Source organism: Piliocolobus tephrosceles, chromosome 20, assembly GCF_002776525.5.
Source record: "Piliocolobus tephrosceles isolate RC106 chromosome 20, ASM277652v3, whole genome shotgun sequence".
Lineage (NCBI taxonomy): Eukaryota > Metazoa > Chordata > Mammalia > Primates > Cercopithecidae > Piliocolobus > Piliocolobus tephrosceles.
The window spans coordinates 49,182,193-49,203,391 of NC_045453.1; the positions used below are offsets into that span (position 1 = coordinate 49,182,193).

At 38.9% G+C, this 21,199-nt stretch overlaps 1 protein-coding gene across 1 annotated transcript in view; it reads right to left on the bottom strand.

Annotated features, from left to right (window-relative positions):
* SPTLC3 (serine palmitoyltransferase long chain base subunit 3) overlaps positions 1-408 on the bottom strand; it is a 164,599-nt gene extending 164,191 nt beyond the window's left edge. Inside the window, exon 1 of the mRNA XM_023217963.1 lies at positions 3-408. Coding sequence (XP_023073731.1) covers positions 3-119 — 117 coding nt within the window. The 5' untranslated portion in view covers positions 120-408. The remainder of the gene's footprint in view (positions 1-2) is intronic.
* Positions 409-21,199: the final 20,791 nt, after the last annotated feature.

A 21,199-nucleotide genomic window follows, 5' to 3' on the forward strand; every position in this document is an offset into this window, starting at 1 on the left:
ACCTGGGCTTCTTTCACTATTCCATTCTTTGTGCAGTTTCTGCTTTGCAAGCCATTGCTCTGTTTCTTGTGATTGTGAAGTTTCCCGTTGCAAACAGTACCACCTCCAGGGTTAGCCATGGGTGTGAAGTGACAGAGCCCGGGACAGGTTTTCCTTCAGAGGTCTCTGCAAGCTTTAGTTTTTAGTCTGTGAGGGGATGGGATAAAGCTCTTTGGGGCTGAGCCCTTAAAGGAATCTTACCAATCAGGCTTTTCCAGAAGAAGAGCAACAGCCTATCTTTTTGCCAGATCGTTGAAACTAAAACAAACAGTTACCTTTATACTTCTCAACTCCAGTCAAAATGTGAACTCCATGGCAACAAACCTGCTTCCAAAACTATAAAGAAGATTGTCCATGTTGGCTCCTTCTGGGGACTGAGGGAACCTGGGGACTGAACAACCCAGTGGCAAAGTGTGAGGAGGCGGGCTGGGAGGTGGAGAGTCTTTTAAAGACACACACACACACACAGCACACTCACAGAGTCTTCTAAGTACACTGAGTTCTGAGTTAACCTCTTTTTCCCACCCCCTCTCTCCTGCATGTAATTGTGGTTTTTGGTTGTAAACCAAGCTCAAAAGTTAACATTTCTTTTTGCTATAAAATAACATTCAGAGGTGGTTGCCAGGGGCTGGAGGGATGAGAGAAAGGGAAGTTATTGTTTAATGAGTACAGAGTTTCAGTTGGAGCAGGTGAAAAAGGTATAGTGATGGATCACTGCACAACAAGGTGAATGTACTTAATGCCACTAAACTGTACACTTAAAAATGACTAAAATGGTAAATTTCATATGATGTATACGTTTCCATAATTTACAAATGATTGGAAAAGATTTTTAAAAAGCCAGTATTCAAAACCCACCTATGTTAAAATCAGTACTATAATAAGGGGGTACCGACTCATCAAGAATTCCAGTAAGACAGATGTTGGGGAGACAGAATATTTGGTGACTGCATTGTCTTTACCTCGTGACCTTGGGGGAGGCATTTACCCACTTTACGCCTCAGTTTTTCCACCTATAAAATATCTGCTGAGGTGGAACGAAAATTATGACGTAGCTTGGGTTTGCTACCGATGCAGGTGTGAGGTGGTTGGTGACTGCTGGGTCCCAGTCCTGAAACACATCTGGTTTACTCATTAACTCTTATTCTCTCAATGCATGAATCTTCAAAGACCTTTCTTCCTATCATCATCAAATGGCATGGTGACATGATTTGTTGGAGAGTCATTACAACCTGTTGAGTCTTCCCAAGCCCACCCTTGTGGTTTTCCTGAGTCAAGACTTCTTTAGCATCAGACTCTAAGAAAAGAAACCAATTTGGCTGGGTGTGGTGGCTCACGCCTGTAATCCCAGCACTTTGGGAGGCAAAGGTGGGCAGATCATGAGGTCAGGAGATCGAGACCATCCTGGCTAACACGGTGAAACCCAGTCTCTCCTAAAAATACAAAAGATTAGCTAGGTGTGGTGGTGAGTGCCTGTAGTCCCAGCTACTCGGGAGGCTGAGGCAGGAGAATGGTGTGAACCTGGGAGGCAGAGTTTGCAGTGAGCTGAGATCGTGCCGCTGCACTCTAGTCTGGGTGACAGAGCGATACTCCGTCTAAAAAAAGAAAAAAAAGAAACCAATTTATTGGTGCAGTAGACAAAAACAAACAATCACACACACACACACACACACAAAAACAGAAATGGCCCGTTTCCAGAGCCTCACGTCCTATACCTCAGCTCCCTTGGACAGGGTTCAATTCTACTCCAGAATAATGTGGCTTTTGGAGGTGGACATGCTAATGCTTCTAACCATGATTTGCATATGAGAGTACCTGCCTTTCCCATCCCAAGGAATGCTGGAGGAATAAGATAAGGCCTGAGGCCAAGGGAAGAGACGGAGTTAATACCAAGTGTGTTCAGCCCAGTTTGTGTCTCAAGTTCAAACATTTGATCGCATTTCTCTCAACCTTTACCATCAAAGTAGAAGTAGACTTTTACTGGTCTCTCCCTTCCATGGCTGTTTCACTGGATTTGGGGGCTAAACTCTTGCAGGTTTATTTTCTTCCAAGATTTAGGAAATGGAGAGATGAAGAGGTAGAGGGGAGCATGATTGTTGGCCCAGCTGTCTCACATTACTTAGAAAGACAAGTTGAAGAGACGGCATTGTTTTGCTTGGGCTCTATTGCCCTGTGCAAAGCCTTTTTTAAATAAAGATTTTGAAATAAACTTTTTAATATTAGATGTCTCTTTTCTTTCTTTTCTTCTTCTCCATCTCTTTCCTCTTTTCACGTTTCTCCTTTTCGCTTTCCTCCTCCACCCTCCTCTTCTTTTTCTCCTTCTTTTTCAAGTTTTCTGTTTATAAGGGACAGAAGGCACATATAAAATAAATCTCAAACACAGCTGAATTCTGCTTTCTCATTTTCCTTCCCCTAATTGCAATTGCTAAGGTTAGGTAATCACACATAGATTTCCGAGAAATATCTACTACGTGCTCTCACTCTTGAAACTTTTCTATTTTACTTAACCATATTGGAATGTGTGCATTGTTGTGTGCATAAAATTATGTTAACACACCAACCATTTGGCATCAGGCACTGCTGGTATGTATAGTCAGTGGTGACTCGTTGCTTCATACCATCTCCAGTTAAAATAAGAGAGGAGTTCTGTTGGAGTGAGTGGTAGGTTTAGGTTTAAGGTTTGGATCAATACTAAAATACAGACTAAATATTGAGCAAGATTTGGCATCTCTGAACAACTAAATACATTTGGATCAACTAGTAACCTCAACAAATGTTTGAATAAGTACTATGTGTTTGCTGAGTCCTTGGATATCACAAGTCTCCACCTTCATAGAACTAAGACTTAACTGTACCCACATGCCTTCGACTTAGGATACCTTACTATTAAAGGTAAAAATAAATCTTCCCGTTAGTACATTAAAGGCAAAGATAAAATTAGCAGTGGCCTTGTGGTGTTCTCCAAAGTAATGGTTTTGCCCAGATTATCAGCTCCTCTCTTAATGAAGCAGCCGAAAAGGGAGATAACAGAATGAGGACAGGCAAGAAAGGGAAAGTCAGAGGCTTGGCAATGTGTTGTGGAAAGCTCTTGGAACAACTTGGGGATAGAAAGTTGGCAAAAATGGGAGGATATGAGCAGAATAAACTGTCAGAATTGTACAGTGTACAGAAATCTGTTCATTCTCAGTGACTCAATTTTTACCCATGTAATGGAGAGTGATGCTCATGAAAAACTAAATTTTCAACAGGTTAAGTGACTTTTCCAAAGCCACAGAATAACATGTGGTAGAAGTGGGTCATGAACTCAAGAATGTCTGGGTCTAAGTGAGTGCCCTTTCCTTATACCATGACATACCTCTCCTTTAGCTGTTGACTTGAGAACCATCAACCACCAAGAAAAGAAATAACAGAATCTGTTACTATTTGGGAGATTTCATTGGATTGGCCAAATAGTGAATAAAAATGCTTTATTTGCCTTTTTGATCTATTAAAAATTTGCAATATATTAAAGAGGTACAAATAACTAATCACATGTCAATATCTACTAATAAGTCTACATGGAAGTAGTTAAATTTCCCAAAGAGTTCAGTCTGGAAAAATCCTCATGGTAGAGACAATTCATTTCCATAGATTTTCTCATGAGTAGGTTGTAAACACGATGACCTAAGAAGGCCAGCTGCATGTGACCTAATATTAAATTTGAACTGACCAATAAGTCATGAAAATTATCTGAGAAAACCCAGAAAGTGATCATGTCAATTGATCTGATATTAGGTGGAAATTATAACTCTTAATCAAGATCAAGTTAGTTTTAGTTTTCACACTTTTGGGTTTTGCACACTGTTGCGATTGCCCTGAAGTAGATCATACTGACACAGTCGGTCCCTCATTCATATCCTTTTGACTTAGCTTGGAGGTCCCTGATACACGGTGTCAGCTGTTTTCTGTGTTTCTATGCCCAGGCAGGTTCTCTGACCATGGGGTATTCTCCGCTCCTGCAGTGTGGGCCAGGTGTGCTGGGAAATTCACATCCTTGAGAGCAACCCTCAGCCAACAAGGGATATAAATTGGTGGATAAACACCCCATGTTATTTTCTTCTTTATGGGACAATTCTGATGCATGTTCACAGCCTCTGGAGAGTTCCCAGTGGGACTGGGGCTCTATTGCCCTCAGTAGTAACCCTTTTATAAAAACACCCATTATTAGGTTTTCCTCCCTTCCAGGTTTTATTTATCCATGATTCCGGAAAATACCTCCCCATGAACTACTTGCACCTAAATCCTTGTTTCAGAGTCTGTTTGTGGGAACGCACATCAGGGCAACCAAGTCCATATTAGCCATCAGATCTTATTGATCAGAGATCAAATTGGATCTTTTGAATGATCAATATTAGACTGTTCTGAAGATTGAGAGAGACATCATATAGAAAAACTTAATACATTCATTTGGGTAAAACCTCATAAATTCTAGAGAGAGACGGAAAATCTGTACTCTTATGTCTCCCATAGGAAAGATTCATGGGATTTATGTAGGAAGAGGGTGTCTACAATTTAGTTGTGGAAGAAAAGTCGTTAATTTTGAGTTATAATATAATAAAAACACTACATATTTTGAATGAGAAACAGGCTCTAGAAAGTCTTTCAGAATGTGCTTTATCTGTAGAAAAATTAAAACTAGCTTATTCTTTACTGAATGCTTTGATACAAAGAACCCTTTCATGTTTCTAGCTAGCAAGGGATGATAAATGGAAATTAAATGCTTAGCATTCTTATTCATTTTCTATTGCTACTGTAAGAGATTATCACAAACTTAGTGGCTGAAACAGCACAAATGTATCATATTAGAGTTCTACAGATCAGGAGTCTGACATGGGTCTCATTAGGCTAAAATCAAGGTGTCAGCAGTGTGCTGCATTTCTCTTTGAAAGCTGTAGGGGAGAACCTCTTTCCTTAGCTTTTCCAGATGCTAGAGGTGTCCACGTTCCTTTATTAATGCCCGCTTCCTCCATTTTTCAAAGCCAGCAATGCTAAATCTCTGTGGCCTTTCTTCCATCATACACCTCTGTACGTGTTTGGGACTACGGCCAGGAAATGTTCTCTGATTTTAAGAAATCATACGATAGATTGTGACCATCCTGAAATCCAGGATAATCTTGGAATAACTTCAATTACATCTATAAAGTATCTTTTAAAAGTAATTAATTTAAGTTGTCAAATAAAAATTGTATACATTAATGTCGTAGAGCATGATGGGTTTTGATACATGGATACATTGTGGAATGGCCAAATCACGCTAATTAACATACGCATTTCCTCTCCAAAATTATTTTTTGTGTGGTGAAAACACTTAAAATTCACCCTTTTAGCAATTTTCAAGTATACGATATATTGTTATGAATTATAGTTATCATGTTGTATAATAGATGTCTTGAACTTGTTCCTCCCCTCTAACAGAAATTTTTCGTTATTTGACCAATATCTTGCAAAATCTCTTTTGCTATGTAAGGTAACATGTTCACAGGATGCAGGGATAGGGTGTGGACATCTTTGGAGGATCATTAGTCTGCCTACTACAGTACCTATTATTGCTAATTAAAAATTGGCAACTAGTCAGAGGATCTCATTATTTAGTTTACTGCTTTTATTGTTTTCTTCTAAGAAATGTAGAAAATGTATATTTTTAAAGACTCTCATAGGTTAATTTTCAAGTTGAGCGTCTGAAATCTTTTTTAGCAGTTTTAAAAATTGCAGGCTAATTTACATAGACAAAGATACACAGACTAATTGCACAGCTCAATGAATTTTCATAAAGTGAGCACACATGGGAACTGAACCCAGCTGAAGAAATAGGACATTTCTAGCATCCAGAAGCCCTCTTCAGGCCCTGCCCTACTCTTCACTCCTTAATCACACAAAGAAACCACTATTTTAGGTTCTATCACCATAGATTAGTTCTGCCTCATTATTTTATATAAAAGAGTCATTCAGTTCCTATTCTCTTGTGTCTGGCTTCTTTCACTCAATTATTATGTTTGAGAGAGTTTTCCACTTTGTAGTGCATGGCAATAACTTGTTCATTCTCACAGTTACATAGTATTCCATTTTAGGAGCATACTGTAATGTATTTATTCATTCTATTGTGGACATTTGGGTTGTTTCTAGTTTTTAGCTATTAAAACAATTGCTACTGTGAATGTTCTAGTATAGCCTTTGGTAGCCATATATGTACATTTCTCTTGGGTACATACCTAGAAGTGGAATCATTGGAACATAACATGTGTATCTGCTCAACTTTGGAAGACACTGATTGAGATGGTTGGGCTCTGTGACCCCACCCAAATCTTGCCTCAAATGGTAGTCTCCATGTGTTGAGGGAGGGACTTGGTGGGAGGAGACTGGATCATGGGGGCAGTTTCCCTATGCTGTTCTCCTGATAGTGGGGGAGTTCTCATGAGATCTGATGGTTTTAAGAGTGGCAGTATCCCCTGCTCTCTCTCTCTTTCCTGCCACCATGTAAGATATGTCTTGCTTTCCTTTCACCTTCTGCCATGGTTGTAAGTTCCCTGAAGCCTCTCCCGCCATGTGGAGCTGTGATTCGATTAACCCTCTTTGTTTATAAATTGCCCAGCCTCAGGCTATATCTTTGTAGCAGTGTGAGAATGGACTAACACATGGATCCATGGCTTTCCAAGTGTTTGCACAAGTTTATGCACCAACCACTAATGAGCATCCCAGTTGATCCTCGTCCTCACTGACACTCGATATAGTCAGTCTTTTTAAAATTGTAACCAGCCTGGTGAAAGTGCAGTCATGTGTTTTTTTATTGTTGTTCGTTGTTTTTAAGGTAGAATTTACACATGAGGAAATGCACAAATCCTGAGGTACAATTCAGTGAATTTTGTCAAATCTAAACTTGTTTGAACTTTAGTATTCCAAGTCTTACAATTGTGAATTTTCCTATCAAGAGGGCTTGGAGGAATTAAATCCTTTGTGGCTAAAGAGGGAAAATTGTATTTACCTTGTGCTCCCACCCGCTTCTTCCAGTGACAGTCACGGATGGGTAATCAGGGTCTGTGGACTGCTGGTTTGTGTCGTTTGTGTATTACCTACCTCAGAAGGCATTTACCTACTGACCTGAGGGGCAATGGTGCAAAAAAGGAAAAAGGCGGAGCAGTGGCTTTTGAATGTTAGAAATGTTGCATAGTGACCCAGCCTCAGAGAGTCTCCCTGTTCTGCCCCAAAGTCTTTCTGCGGGTGCCAGGCCACCAGTATGTGATAAGAATGAATTCAAGAGCACTGAGATTTCAATTTGCCTCTTTCTTTCTTCTTGTTGCTCTTGTCACATTTCTGTAAAAGTCATGTACGATAAGGCATTTATGGCATGGTTAAAATGCACTCTCCTCCATGCCCCTGTGCACACATGTCCTGATGCTTCAGGCTTAGCTTCACTACAGGAAATGTACCATGCAGTTGTAATTTGTCTGCAAGTAAGGAAGATGGAAAAAACAGCTGGTTTGTAAAAAGATGGTGAGCTGGATCTTCTCCATCAAATGAAACACCCTCAAATTTAATTTCAGTAATATGTCAGTCACTCATGGAGGCTGGGTGTCATAGATAATTGGCTCTGCTAAGATTAGGCACATTGATCTGAATCTTGTTTATTTCCATTATAAAAAAGGATCACAACCTCTAAGGGCTAACATAAGGATTATAGGAGAGAACTTCAGAAAGCATATGGTACAAAACTTTAGCATCTCTCTTCCTGCTTTATCCAGGAATATTGTTACTGACAATATAATGACATTCTTGGACCTAAGAAGATAGGTTCAATGACCACATGCTACAAGTCTGGCTGATAGAAAGTCTCCCATACGAAGGGTCAACAGCAGGGACTGGGGCCCTCAATCTTTTTCACAGTCTTCACACTTATACCTAGAAACCAGAAAGAGGCCTGGACATTGGCAGGGACCATATCACTCAAAGTCTGATGTCTTTGGTCACTGATGTGACCTAAAGTGCCGCTATCCTCAGATCATGGCTACCAAGCTACTGTGATCACCACTCTTTTCTTGGCAAAGGACAAAGAGCATGGACCAGTGCCTATGGGAGGGTTATAGGTTGGGCCTGGAAGCAGCACACACTGCTTTCTCCCAGTCCCATTGGCTGTATGTGATTACACTTACTTCAAGGAAGGCTGGGAAATGTAGTCCACCCTGTGTCCAGAAGGAAAAGGAGAATGTGGATTTTGATGACCATTAGCAGTCTTAGCCACAGATGGTTTATACCTTAACCTAGGGTAACTTTTCTTACATTCATAGGAATATAGTAGCAGCCATAGTGAGGCAGCAAGGTAGGTAAGAATTAGAGGTTCTTGAAAAATATTCATCCAGTGCTTTTAGTCCTGTCACTTAACATCTATTTCTAGACATCTAAAATGCATAGACTCTGTGGGAGACATTTATGTAGCCTGTCTCCTGATTTACCAGGAAATTTATCTGGACTCCTAAATGTGATTGGATCTTTTTATACCCCTGTTGGACATGATCTGGTTATAAAAGTCCACCTAGTTATAGACACATGAAGAGTGAACCCATTCCAGGGTGGCCTGCCTCAAGAGTTAAATCCTGAGACAATTCTGGGGTCTTAGGGAGGACAAATTTTCTAAGCTTCCAAGGGCTTGTGACTGAGCCCTTCTGATACTGACAGTAAAAGAGGTACAGTAGTGTGAATCCTAAGAGGTGGCAAAGCTCTGGGCCTTCTGGGGGGCTGATTCAATTCAAGCACAGCAATCATAGATATAGCATCTATAAATCAGTTCACAACATAGCTGTTGAAAAAATACAACTTTTTCTTAGAACTTAATTTTAATTTTGAGGATCCCCCTGCTTTTCACTTTCCACCAGGTGGTTGAGATAATCCCAGTCCATTCGCCCAGTTATAAGGAGCATTCGTGAAATCAGGTTGCTCTGGGAATAGCAGGTTTGAAGCATGACAATGTCTTTGGTAATTGACATACGCTCCTAAGCATCATCTCACATTTCCTCTTTCTCCTGCACCCTGAAGCTCTAGTGGCTTTCTCTCTGCTTTCCCTGCACCATGTGGGAAGGCAAGAGGATAATTCAGCTCTGTTCCTTCCCTGTCAGGCTAGGAACCAGGGATCAGGGATCCCTGCAAGTCTGTCTATGGCTCCACCCACCTAGACTCCCTCTGCAGCAGTTTTCTTTTTCCAGGGACCTTCCTCCTTTCAGGGGAACTGCCTGGGAAGCAGAGCAAGCCCCTCCCTGTCACCCAACTGTGCCTTTGCTTATTACTTCTTTACCAATTACTCTCCTCACAACCTGGAAGCATCTCTCTTTTGGTCCCTCAAGAACATCCCTTTCTCCAGAAACCTGCTGGTGTCACTCATGGGTGTCTCTGTGTTACCCCAAAGACTTCAAAACTCCAAAAGACTTTAAAAAAAAATGCATCTGTATTTTACTCTGCAACTTTCCCCTCCTGGTACAATGAGAATAAAGCAGCTCAACAGCCAGGATGAGGGGTGAAGGAGAGACTGATCACCAGCTAGGAAATTAGAGTAATATTCTGGCTGGGCGTGGTGGCTCATGCCTGTAATCCCAGCACTTTGGGAGGCCAAGGTGGGGGGATCACGAGGTCAGGAGATCGAGACCATCCTGGCTAACATGGTGAAACCCCATCTCTACTAAAAAAATACAAAAAAATTAGCCAGACATGGTGGCGGGTGCCTGTAGTCCCAGCTGCTTGGGAGGCTGAGGCAGGAGAATGACGTGAATCTGGAAGGCGGAGTTTGCAGTGAGCCGAGATTGTACCACTGCACTCCAGCCTGGGGGACAGAGCAAGACTCCGTCTGAAAAAAAAAAAAAAAAAAAAGAATAATATTCTACAACAATAATTCACCTACTTACATATCTATCCTTCCTTACAAAATTCATACACACAAAAAAGCAGGGAAATATATTGTCCCTTTATAGAACTTGAAATGGATGTGTGTGAGCTTTGCATTTCACATTGTCTCCATTCAGCTACATATACACATACGCGTTACACAGTAGGTAATTTTGTAAGAAGAAAAAAAGCTCCAGCCTTGGACATGGGCAAGATAAGTTACCAAGTGCCCTTTTAGTAGAGGGCAAAACATAGTGTAGTGAACTCTTGGAGGATCATCAGATACCACAGGAGTCTGTGCCTTTTTATTGACTTTCTGTTGACTATTTTACAATTCTGTAGGGATAGAAGTTAATGTGTAGAAAACTGACAGCAACACTAATTATTCTTGTGGAAAGCAATGCAAATGATTTTTCACCAGTAGAGATACAATTTGATTTCTGCCAACTGGATAAGATAACCCTAAGCATCATTATAATAATTTCCCTAGAGAACAATATTTAGTTTTGCATCTATTAGAAAGTTCATTTCTGCATTCCTCTCTTTATAAATGTATCTATATCTATCTATATTTTTCTATTTCTCACATTTTCGTTTGATCCAGTATTTATATATTGCTGTTTATTAATTATGTTGAATAAAATCTTCATTGGATAAGATAACCCCAAGCATCATAATAATAATTTCCCTAAAGAACAATATTTAGTTCTGCATCTATTAGAAAGTTCATTTCTGCATTCCTGTCTCTCTTTATAAATATATCTACATCTATCTATATTTTCCTGTTTCTCACATTTTCGTTTGACCCAGTATCTATATATTGCTGTTTATTAAGTTGAATAAAATCTTCAATGTGTTCATTTTATATTTACATAAAAGTCAAGTTTTTTACTTTTTGAAAATTATACTTTAGTGATTTATCATATAAGCCATTTCTTTGCATAAACTGCCACTCTCTTCCCCTCCTTGACTTGTATTCCAAGATAGTTTCTGAGGATTTTTCCACATTTCATTTAGCCTTCACTATCATCTTCACAATAACAGGTAATAAGATTTCCATTTTACCCATTAGAACCTGAGGCTCAGAGAAAGGTTTAGTTGTAGCTCCAAGACAGTTAAAAAATATTTAGTAATAGAGCTGGGGTTTCCAATAAACATTGAGCTTACTTCAAAGCCCTTGTGCCTCTCATGTGTTACTCTGGATCATTTTAAGGCCAACATTGCTGAGGACTGTACAGTCTTACAGTAAAAGTAAAAGTATTGCAAGACCTTATGCTCCTCATTTTAAGCCTTTTGAAGAAAAGGCAAACTGTTAATTTTGGAGGGTATTTTTAGGGACAGGATCTTGTTCTGTTGCCCAGGTTGAAGTGTGGTGGTGTGATCTTGGCTCACTGCAGCCTCGACTGCCCAGGCTTAAGTGATCCTTTCACCTCAGCCTCCTGAGTAGCTGGGACCACAGGCACATGCCACCACACCTGGATTTGTATTGTTTGTAGACATGGGGGTTTCACCATGTTGCCCACGCTAGTCTCAAACTCCGGAACTCAAGCAATCCACCTGCCTTGGCCCCCACAAAGTGCTGGGATTACAGGCTTGAGCCACAGCATCTAGCCCACTTTGGAGGTTTTAATTTAAAGCAAATAGCAAAGCAAAGCAAAACACAACACATAAAAATGTAACGAAAAACAAAACAACAAGAAAAATTCAAAGCAACTTTGCTTCCCTCCACCATAGAGGCTATAGGATGTTGGCATGGACGTCAATTGCTTGAAGGAATGTGTGGTATTTAAGAGGCTTAACAATGAACAACCTAGTACTGGTGGCAAGGCAGACATATTTAAATAAAAAATATTCACAAGATTAAAGGATGCAGCCAGGAATATATTTTTTTTTTTGAAAATTAATGGATAAAACATCACGATTAATTAGTAATTGGTGATCAAATGTATTCTGCCTCACCTTGTTGGAAAGAGAAAAGTATAGATGATAATGTTTTATATCTGCTTGGTATTCAGGTTAAAAGACAGTCAGTTCATCTTATTTTCCTTTTTCTCCCCTCTCTAAATGGCAAGGTAGCTGTGATTCAAAGATGAATGATACTAGCACTGGGGCACTTCTTCTCATTACATGCATAAGAATTCTTGCTTTCTTCAGATTGGCTTGACTACATTAATTATTTTTTCCTGCCCTGAACCTGTGATTCATGACACTTTGCACAGCTGCTATAAACACTGTTTTCTTAAATTCCAGACACAGTCAATGTGCTAAATGAGTAGAGTAAGGGTAGGATTAACTACACAATTTGCAGACATGGCACAAAATGAAAATATAGACCCCATTTGAAACAAGAAACAGAACGTTCTTAGCCCCCCAGAAGTTACCATATGCCCTCTCCACTCCCAGCTTTCCTAAAGATACCAACTATCCTGAATTCTAATGGCGTAAGTAAGCTTGACCTCCTTTTGAGTTTATATTAATGGAATCATGTATGATATCTGGCTTCTTTTGCTTAATATTATGACTGTGAGATTTTTCCACATTTTTGTGTGTAATTGTAATTTGTTCTCATTGCTTGATAACTTTCATTTTATAAAATCTTAAAGTTGTTACTACTGGTATCATAGTGAAGTTTCTCTGTTCTCAACACACACGCGCGTGCGCGTGCGCGCACACACACACAGTGATGAATTCAGTCTACTCAGCATAGTGGTGAGAAAGGGAGGGTTGCATGTTAACTGGGTTTTGGCTTTTGAATAGGCTATCAGTTGCCCAATAGCCATTATGTGTTGAATTTCCAGAAGATATTGGTGCCACAGTTAATTGATTCACCTTCTTTTCCAAATGAAAAATTGTTTTCTTCCAGTTAGTGAAGTAATGCACATGACTTTATCTGGTAACATACCAAATCTGTATTTAACCTGTTTTTCCAGTTCTGGCAACCTGACAACTTTCTCTCCTTTCATTTCCAAGCGATTGGTTTCTAGTTTTTGCCAATTAGTGTGGTGATGATCATGAAGAAATCACATGTACGTGACATACGGAAAAACTCACAGAAGTGAACCACAAGTAAGAAGTGCATTGATTATACTTTAGCTTGTTTTGAATGTAAAGATATGCCATCCGATATTTTCTTGTAATGTTTATGAAGTTTCTCAGACTGCATTATTTGTACTTTTTAATAAAAGGATTATTGATACATAATTTGCATACCATACAATTCAGTCATTTAAAGTATACAATTTGATGGTTTTAGTATATTCAGAGTTGTGCAAGCATCGCTTCCATGAATTTTTAAAATTTTTATCACCCCCCCAAAAAACTCCTATACTCTTTAGTATACTAGTCACTCACCATTTGCTCTCCACCTCTCCTGCCACCTCCCCTTACCTAGGCAACTGCTAATCTAATTTGTTTCTACAGTTTTGCCTATCCTGGATATTTCACTTTAATGGAATCATGGAGTAAGTGATACTTTTGCAAATGGCGCATTTCATTTAACATTATGTGTTTAAGGTTTATCCACATTGTAGCATGTATTTGTACATCACTCCTTTTTATGGCCAAATAATACTGCATTGTATAGACATAACACATTTTGTTTATCCATTTATCACTTGATGAACATCTGGATTGTTTCCGCCTTTAGCTAGTAGGAATATTGACAGGTTTTCATGTGAAAACATGTTTTTATTTTCTTGGGTATACAACTAGAAATAGCATTTTTGGTCATATGGTAACTTTATGTTTAACATTTTTAGGAACTGCCAGACTGTTCTCCAAAGTGACTGCACTGTTTCATATTCCCACCTGCAAAGTATGAGAATTCCATTTTCTCCACATCTTCATTAAAATTTATTATGTCTTTTTTGATTCAAACCATTCTAATGGGTGTGAAGTGGTATCTCATTATGATTTTGGTTTGCATTTCCCTGGTGGCTAATGCCCTTGAGAATCTTTTCATGTGCTTATTAGCCATTTGCATATCTTATTTGGAGACATGTTTATTTAGATCTTTTGCCCATTTTTAACTTTGGTAATTTGTCTTTTATTATTAAGTTGTAGGAGTTCTAGATACTAGAACACATTCTACATTTTATATACAGGTCCCTTATAAGGTATATGATTTGCAAATATTTGTTTCACATTCTGTAGGGTATGGTTTTACTTTCTTCGTGGTGTCCTTTGAAGCAGAAAAGTTTTTATTTATGATAAAGACCTATCTATTTTTCTATTGTCATTTCTGCTTTTGGTGTCATTGAACTTTATTCTTAAATATGACTTCAAAGCATTTTTGAATTGTTAATGCTTAAATTTCATTGTATTTTTTTTTCTGGAACTTGTACATTTACTATCATCTTAGGAAAGAATTTCTGATGGCAAACCAGACAGAGCTTTTATATAAGCTTTTGGAGGTTGCAATTCATATTTGTTAATGGTTTAAATAAAAACTTTTTTCTGAAGTAATTTTTTTTTTTTTTTAAAGAAAGGAAGCAATGGTTCCCAAGGGATGAATGGCCTTGGAATCAACTATAGGATAAGAATGTCTGGTGGATGATTGGCATCTGATTATCTTGGCAGCCAAAAAAAGGTCTGGAGGTAATTTGTCTAATAATGTGTACTTACTGATTCTGGGTCCCAGGTCAGACTAAGCTTTGTGGGAGGCTGATGAGCAATACAGGACGAGCTCTGTTCTGTTTACAGTCTCATACTAGTTGGAGGAGACACAGTTCCTTCCTTCTACGAGGAAGCAGTTCATGAGCACACAGGAAGTAATTCATGAACATACAGGAAGCTACAGGAAGCCAGTTTAATGCTCTTCAAGTAAGTCTTCAGTAAATATTTAATTAACTGAAATATCATATAGAATCAGGGAATTATACAGAACAGACTATAAGAGTGGTGTGACTTTGAGCAAGTCACTTCACCTTTCTGAGCCTCCATTTATTCAACTGTAAATGGGGAAAGTAAAAATGCTTAGCTCAAAGGGCTGGGCTGCAAGAAAGGGCAAATGAGGGAGACACTGTTTACAAGTGTGCATGTAACTGTCAAGACCCACAGTTGCAATAGACAGAAGAACAGAGGCAGCAGACAAGAGTGGTTCAGAACATGGGTTTTGAAATAAAAAAGAACTGGATGAAATGTAGTAGCTATGTGTTCTTCGAAAAGTCCGTATCTGTAAAACCTACTTTACATATGTAACAAACCTGCACGTTATGCACATGTACCCTAGAACTTAAAGTATAATAATAATAAAAAAATCCTACTTAATAGGACTACTGTGTGAATATTTTAAATGAAGTAGTATGTACAGACTGAGCACTGGGGGATCTTTTAAGTAAAAAAGGCAACAGGTACAAAACATAAAAGTATCTAGGTTCTCCCAAGGATGACAGTGTGTGTTGGGAAATAACAAAAACATAAGACAGGGAACACTAAATTGGGGAAGGTCTAAATTGGAGAACTTAAACCAAGCCTGATTGGAAACCTCTGAAGGACTTTAATCAGTGTCTGTTTTTTTGATGCTTGTCTCAGACAGGAGGGAAGGCAATCTGCTATATTGAAGAAAGTCCAGTGATGGTGACCTTGAGACCTGGGTTTAGTTCTAGCTCTGCCACTAGTTAGCTGTGGATCTTACACCAGTCATTTAACCCCTCTAGGCCTTGTCCCGAGTTGAGTTTATTCTGAGAAATGGTAAGCTCCAAGTTGATAGATCTTGCTTTCCTAATGGTGCCATAATCAGATTGCTGCTGAGGTTTAGAAAACAAAGGATGCTGCATCACTTTGGACTGCGGTTAATTTTCTACTGAGGTTTAGAAAACAAAGGATGCTGCATCACTTTGGACTGCGGTTAATTTTCTAACAGCCACATAGTTGGTGCTTTTGAACATCCTTGATGGTTTATATGAATGTATCAGCATAAATAAAAATCTAATTCTGAACAAAGAGATGCTTGGCAAAATGTTCTAGGTTGTTCCTGTGTCTTTCAGTAATGTGACTGACATTTCTAAGAAATTCCTGCAGTGCTTTTCTTGAACATTTATGGAAGTATAACATACATAGAGAAAGTGCTCAAATCCTGAGTTTCCTGCTCTTCTAGTTTTCATGAATTAAACACACCCAGGAATCAGTTCCTCACTAAAAAATAGAAAATGACAGGGGCCTTGGAAAACCTGCTTGCTCCCTCTTCTAGTCACTATCTCCCCCCAAAATAGCTACTGGTTTCTAGAAGCATAAAATTGTTTTAAAGTATCAAAAAACTCATGAAAAATAATGATTTCTGGGTCTTTAAAGGTGTTTAAATGCCATTCATAAACCTAATTCTTTGCTTATGCCTAGCTAAGTAGGTGCAACATATTTGGAAAATAATTTGGCAATATGCCTTAACACCTGTTAACATGTTTATGCATTCTGTTTTTGGAAATTTATCCAAAGAAAATATTTCAAAAAGAATTATTTTGCATTTGTGAATATTTTCACTTCACAGTTCCCTCTAATTACTAAACCAGGAGGTAACCTAGACATTCAATAATAGGTGAATTATTAAGTAGTTTATAGATCCAAATCATAAAATATTAAGCAGCCATTTAATGGAAAAGTACTTATCTTGTTAATGTTTAGTAAAAATTAAAAGTGAAAAGTTTAATGTGCTAGAACCATATCTGTGAGACTCAAATGCATATGAGCAAGATCAGGAAAATATTTAGGAAGGGATGCTGGTTCCTTTCTACATCTGTTCTATTACAAAATTGTTAGTGTAATTAAAATCTGATGGGAAGAATAAACGATGACTCCAGCTCAATTTTGAATGTTGTTGTACTTTAACATTTTTGTCATTTGGATAGCTGTCAGTTGACTTTTAGTTTTAAAAAAAGTCTTTGCAATAAGCATGTACAAGCTTTTCTATTTAAAATATAGAATATTTTAGCAATAATCTATTGTATGTTTCAAAATAGCCAGAAGAGAACAATTTGAGTGTTCCTGGCATAAAGAGAAGATGCTGGGTGTATAAATTGCTACAGCATTTAGAAAACAAACAATCAATAATTGGTAAACTAAGAATGCATGTGCCCTTTTACCCAACCATTTTGCTTTTGGAAATCAATCCCATGTTAGTAACAGTGGCAGGACTCAAAGATATGTGTATCAAATTTAGCAAGGTGTCATAAGACTGTTTGTAGTAGAAAAATAAACAGTCACAAACAAAACAAAACAAAATACCTGGACACAGACTGAATGTCCATCAGCTGTGCAAGGATTGGCCAAATTGTGGTACATCCATAGAATGAAACATTTTGCGGGTATAATACGGAATAATTAGATCTTCAAGATTTACTTGGAGGAATACTCAAGAATGATTGCTAAGTGAGATGAGAAGTTTGAAGAGTAATGTAAATAATACAAACTTATTTTGTAAAAACATTACAAAACATGACACATTTGTTAAGTCATGGAGAAATATGTGAAATAATTCTCTGGCTACCTTGGAAATAAGGATCTACATATTAAATTTTTCCTAACATATCTTTGTACTACTGAGCCTGAATACATGTTATTGTGTAATTTCTGAAGAGAAATTTAATTTTAAAAAGTTAAAACTTTTGGTTGGGCATGGTGGCTCATGCCTGTAATCCCAGTACTTTGGGAGGCCGAGGCAGATGGATCACCTGAGATCAGAAGTTGGAGACCAGCCTGGCTAACATGGTGAAACCCTGTGTCCCACTGAAAATACAAAAAATTAGCTGGCCATGGTGGCAGGTGCCTATAATCCCAGCTACTCAGGAGGCTGAGACAGGAGAATCGCTTGAACCAGGGAGGGAGAGTTTACAATGAGCCGAGATGGCGCCATTGCACTCCAGCTTGGGCAACAAGAGCGAAACTCTGTCTCAAAACAAAAACAAAAACAAAAACAAAAACAAACAACAACGAAAAAAAACAAAATGTTTTAAAAGTCATTGATTTTTCCAAAGCACTTACACTTGGGTACTCAAAAAAATTATGTGACATAAATTTCTAAGTATAGAATTATTACTGCAGGGCGCGGTGGCTCACGCCTGTAATCCCAGCACTTTGGGAGGCCAAGGCGGGCGGATCACGAGGTCAGGAGATCGAGACCATCCTGGCTAACACGGTGAAACCCCGTCTCTACTAAAAATACAAAAAAATTAGCCGGGCGTAGTGGCGGCGCCTGTAGTCCCAGCTACCCGGGAGGCTGAGGCAGGAGAATGGCGTAAATCCGGGAGGTGGAGCTTGCAGTGAGCCGAGATTGCGCCACTGCACTCCAGCCTGGGCGGCAGAGCAAGACTCCGTCTCAAAAAAAAAAAAAAAAAAAGAATTATTACTAATGTGGCTATTTCATCTAATACCAAATGGCATGCATGTAAGAGTCTACATATGATTCCATCTGTGTAGTGTCATGAACAATCCAAACACTAGTAAAATAACGTGAAACCAATTAAGAATATTTTTATTGAATGCTCATTTTTGGTGCATATGAGAACTATTTTTGGTTGATTTTTTAAAAAAGTAGAATTGTATAGCATCCTTAGGTTTTTTTTTTGGCAAATATAACATTTTCCTAAGTGTTAATCTTTTGATTTCTGACATTTACAAATACTTGAGCCTCACTTTCAGTTAGTAAAATGCTGCCACCCCTTCCTCTGTTTACTTCGGATGGGATGGGGCAGAAACTTGAACTAGCACCCAGATGTGACTGCTGGCATTCCCCATCCTTAGCCCTGTTCACACGGGCTCAACTTGTTTCATGGAAGGGGTGGAGCTCCCATCAGCCTCATCCTCAGCAACCACCTGCTTCATGGTGACAGATGAGGGTTCTTGGTTCCCAGAGCCACAAACAGAACAGAGGAAACACTTAGATGAATAGAAATTAGTTGTCTGGCCCCTAGGGTCTATAACAGGTAAAGGTCCTAAAATTTTTATTTTTCTCTTACCAAAAGCTCATCTGATGAAGGACCTCTTGCAATCAGCTAAGGGGCCAAGGGGCATCTTTGATGTGCTGGCGAAATCAGTGCCTATAGGAACAAACTTTGGTTAATTTCATCTTAAATTCTAGTAAAAAACATAGAACATGAAATCTGCACTCTAAACAAATTAAGTGTATGAGTTTTTTTTTTTTTTTTTTCCCCCAGTTACATTTCTTTTTCAGTGTTTACTTTTCAGGTGAGAAAACTCTGACATGTGATTTTTTATCCTCCAAACCATGGAACAATAAATTATGGTGTGCACATTGAATTTTGAATAGCCCAGATTACAGAAAAAGAGCTTCTCTGCCTTGGGTCTCAGGAAACACTATATCTCTAACAGTCCTGCTTCTGTTACTAACATGGGATAGATTCCCAAAAGCAAAGCTCCTCCTTCTGGCGACACAAAATATCCCACGCAGACTGCCTGTAGCTATTGAGACAGCTTTGATCCTAAAGACTGTTAATAAATTACTTTGGAATTCAGCATCACAATAATTTAGTTTTTGAGAGGGACTCTTCTTAAGGGTTCCATTGAGTTTTCAATTGATACTTTTTTGTTAAAAAAGGATAATTGTAATAAAAGAGAAATATTTTTGCATTGTAATTTTCCATTTTATGTAATGATATATTACAATCATCCTATGAGGGAGAAAAAAGCAGATACTATTATTCTTATTTTATGAATCAGAAAACTGAGCCCAGAGAGGTGAAGCTACTTGCCCAGGATCGCATCTTGTGAACAAAAGCAGCACACACAGTTTTATCTGAAAGTATAAGAGGCCATCTCTCCTATTCTACAGCATAAGGGTGAGAATGATACTAACGAACACTAATCAGTTGTTAATTCTCTCTAAGTAAGTCCTAGAGCCTCCCTACTTTGGTAACTCCATCAGTGGCCTGAATTAGAGCAGGAAGGTGTGGCATTCTACACCTAAACTCCCCTGTGTCTTATTCATATGTATATCAGTTGTTTGTGTTGTGTTGGAAACTGCCTGAGTAAATACACTCACTGTAGAACAAAATAAACAAGAATACAAACATGGCATATATTCACCCAAACATACATATATTTATAGTCACATAAAGGCCAACCCTCATCAGTATGTAGTGAATGCAACATTCATAGAGGTGATCTTTTAAGTAAAATGTGTAAAGGACAGCAGATGTGTTTTGACAACCACAGATAGAATAAATTACGTCTTCTAGAACCTCTTCTTGGCAATTGTCTCAGTGCAGTAGAAATTGCTGTATGTTATTTTCAGAATCCACAGACATTGCTCCATTCAAAGAAGTTATTGTTCTCATCTCGACTGGTGCTATCTTGTGAGGAAATGCTCATCGTAGTACACAAAGAAGATGCCGGAGGACCCACAAGAAAACTAGAAAGGTGGAAACCATACATTGTAATATACCAAGTAGTAGTAATATACCAAGTAGTTGAATTCCACAAGGACGTTCATTCAATAATAATGAACAAAAAGAAATAGGCTTTTGTTTGTTTCTTTTGAGACAGAGTCTCGCTCTGTCGTCCAGACTGGAGTGCTGTGGCGCGATCTCGGCTCATTGCAAACTCCGCTTCCCGGGTTCAAGAGATTCTCCTGCCTCAGCCTCCTGAGTAGCTGGGACTACTCAGGAGTAGTCCCATGGCGGCACATGCCACTGTGCCCAGCTAAGTTTTTGTATTTTTTTTTTTTTTTAGTTGAGATGGGGTTTCACCATGTTAGCCAGGATGGTCTCCATCTCCTGACCTTGTGATCCACCTGCCTCAGCCTCCCAAAGTGCTGGGATTACAGGCATGAGCCACCGTGCCTGGCCTTTTTGTTTTTAACTTAACCTGGATTTTAGAGGTTGCACCAGCACCAAATGCTCTGCAAGAAGGACAACCTCTCTCAAATTCCTTCTGAATCTTTTTGGGATGTCCTCGCAGGTTTCTTACACACATTCTGCAAATAAATCCACTTGTCTTAGCAAAGGGGACACAGGAGAACAAGCACTCCACATTTCTTTCCCAGTGAAGAAGGGAAAAAGGAGTCACTCTGCTTTGACTCCTTGTTCTAATCAATCCCTAACTATCCTAGGGCATGGCCACTACTGCCTTGGGCCTAGAGCCTGCCAACGTCCTTACGAAATCAGCTGACCTGTAATATGGAGGCTGGTGACATTTGTGCTGAGAGTGACAGTTCCTCAATGCTGTTGGCTAATTGTTCTCTCCAAGTGTCAAGGAGAGTGTAATAACGCAATTTTATCTTTTCATTTGCTCTTCTATGAGAGTCTCT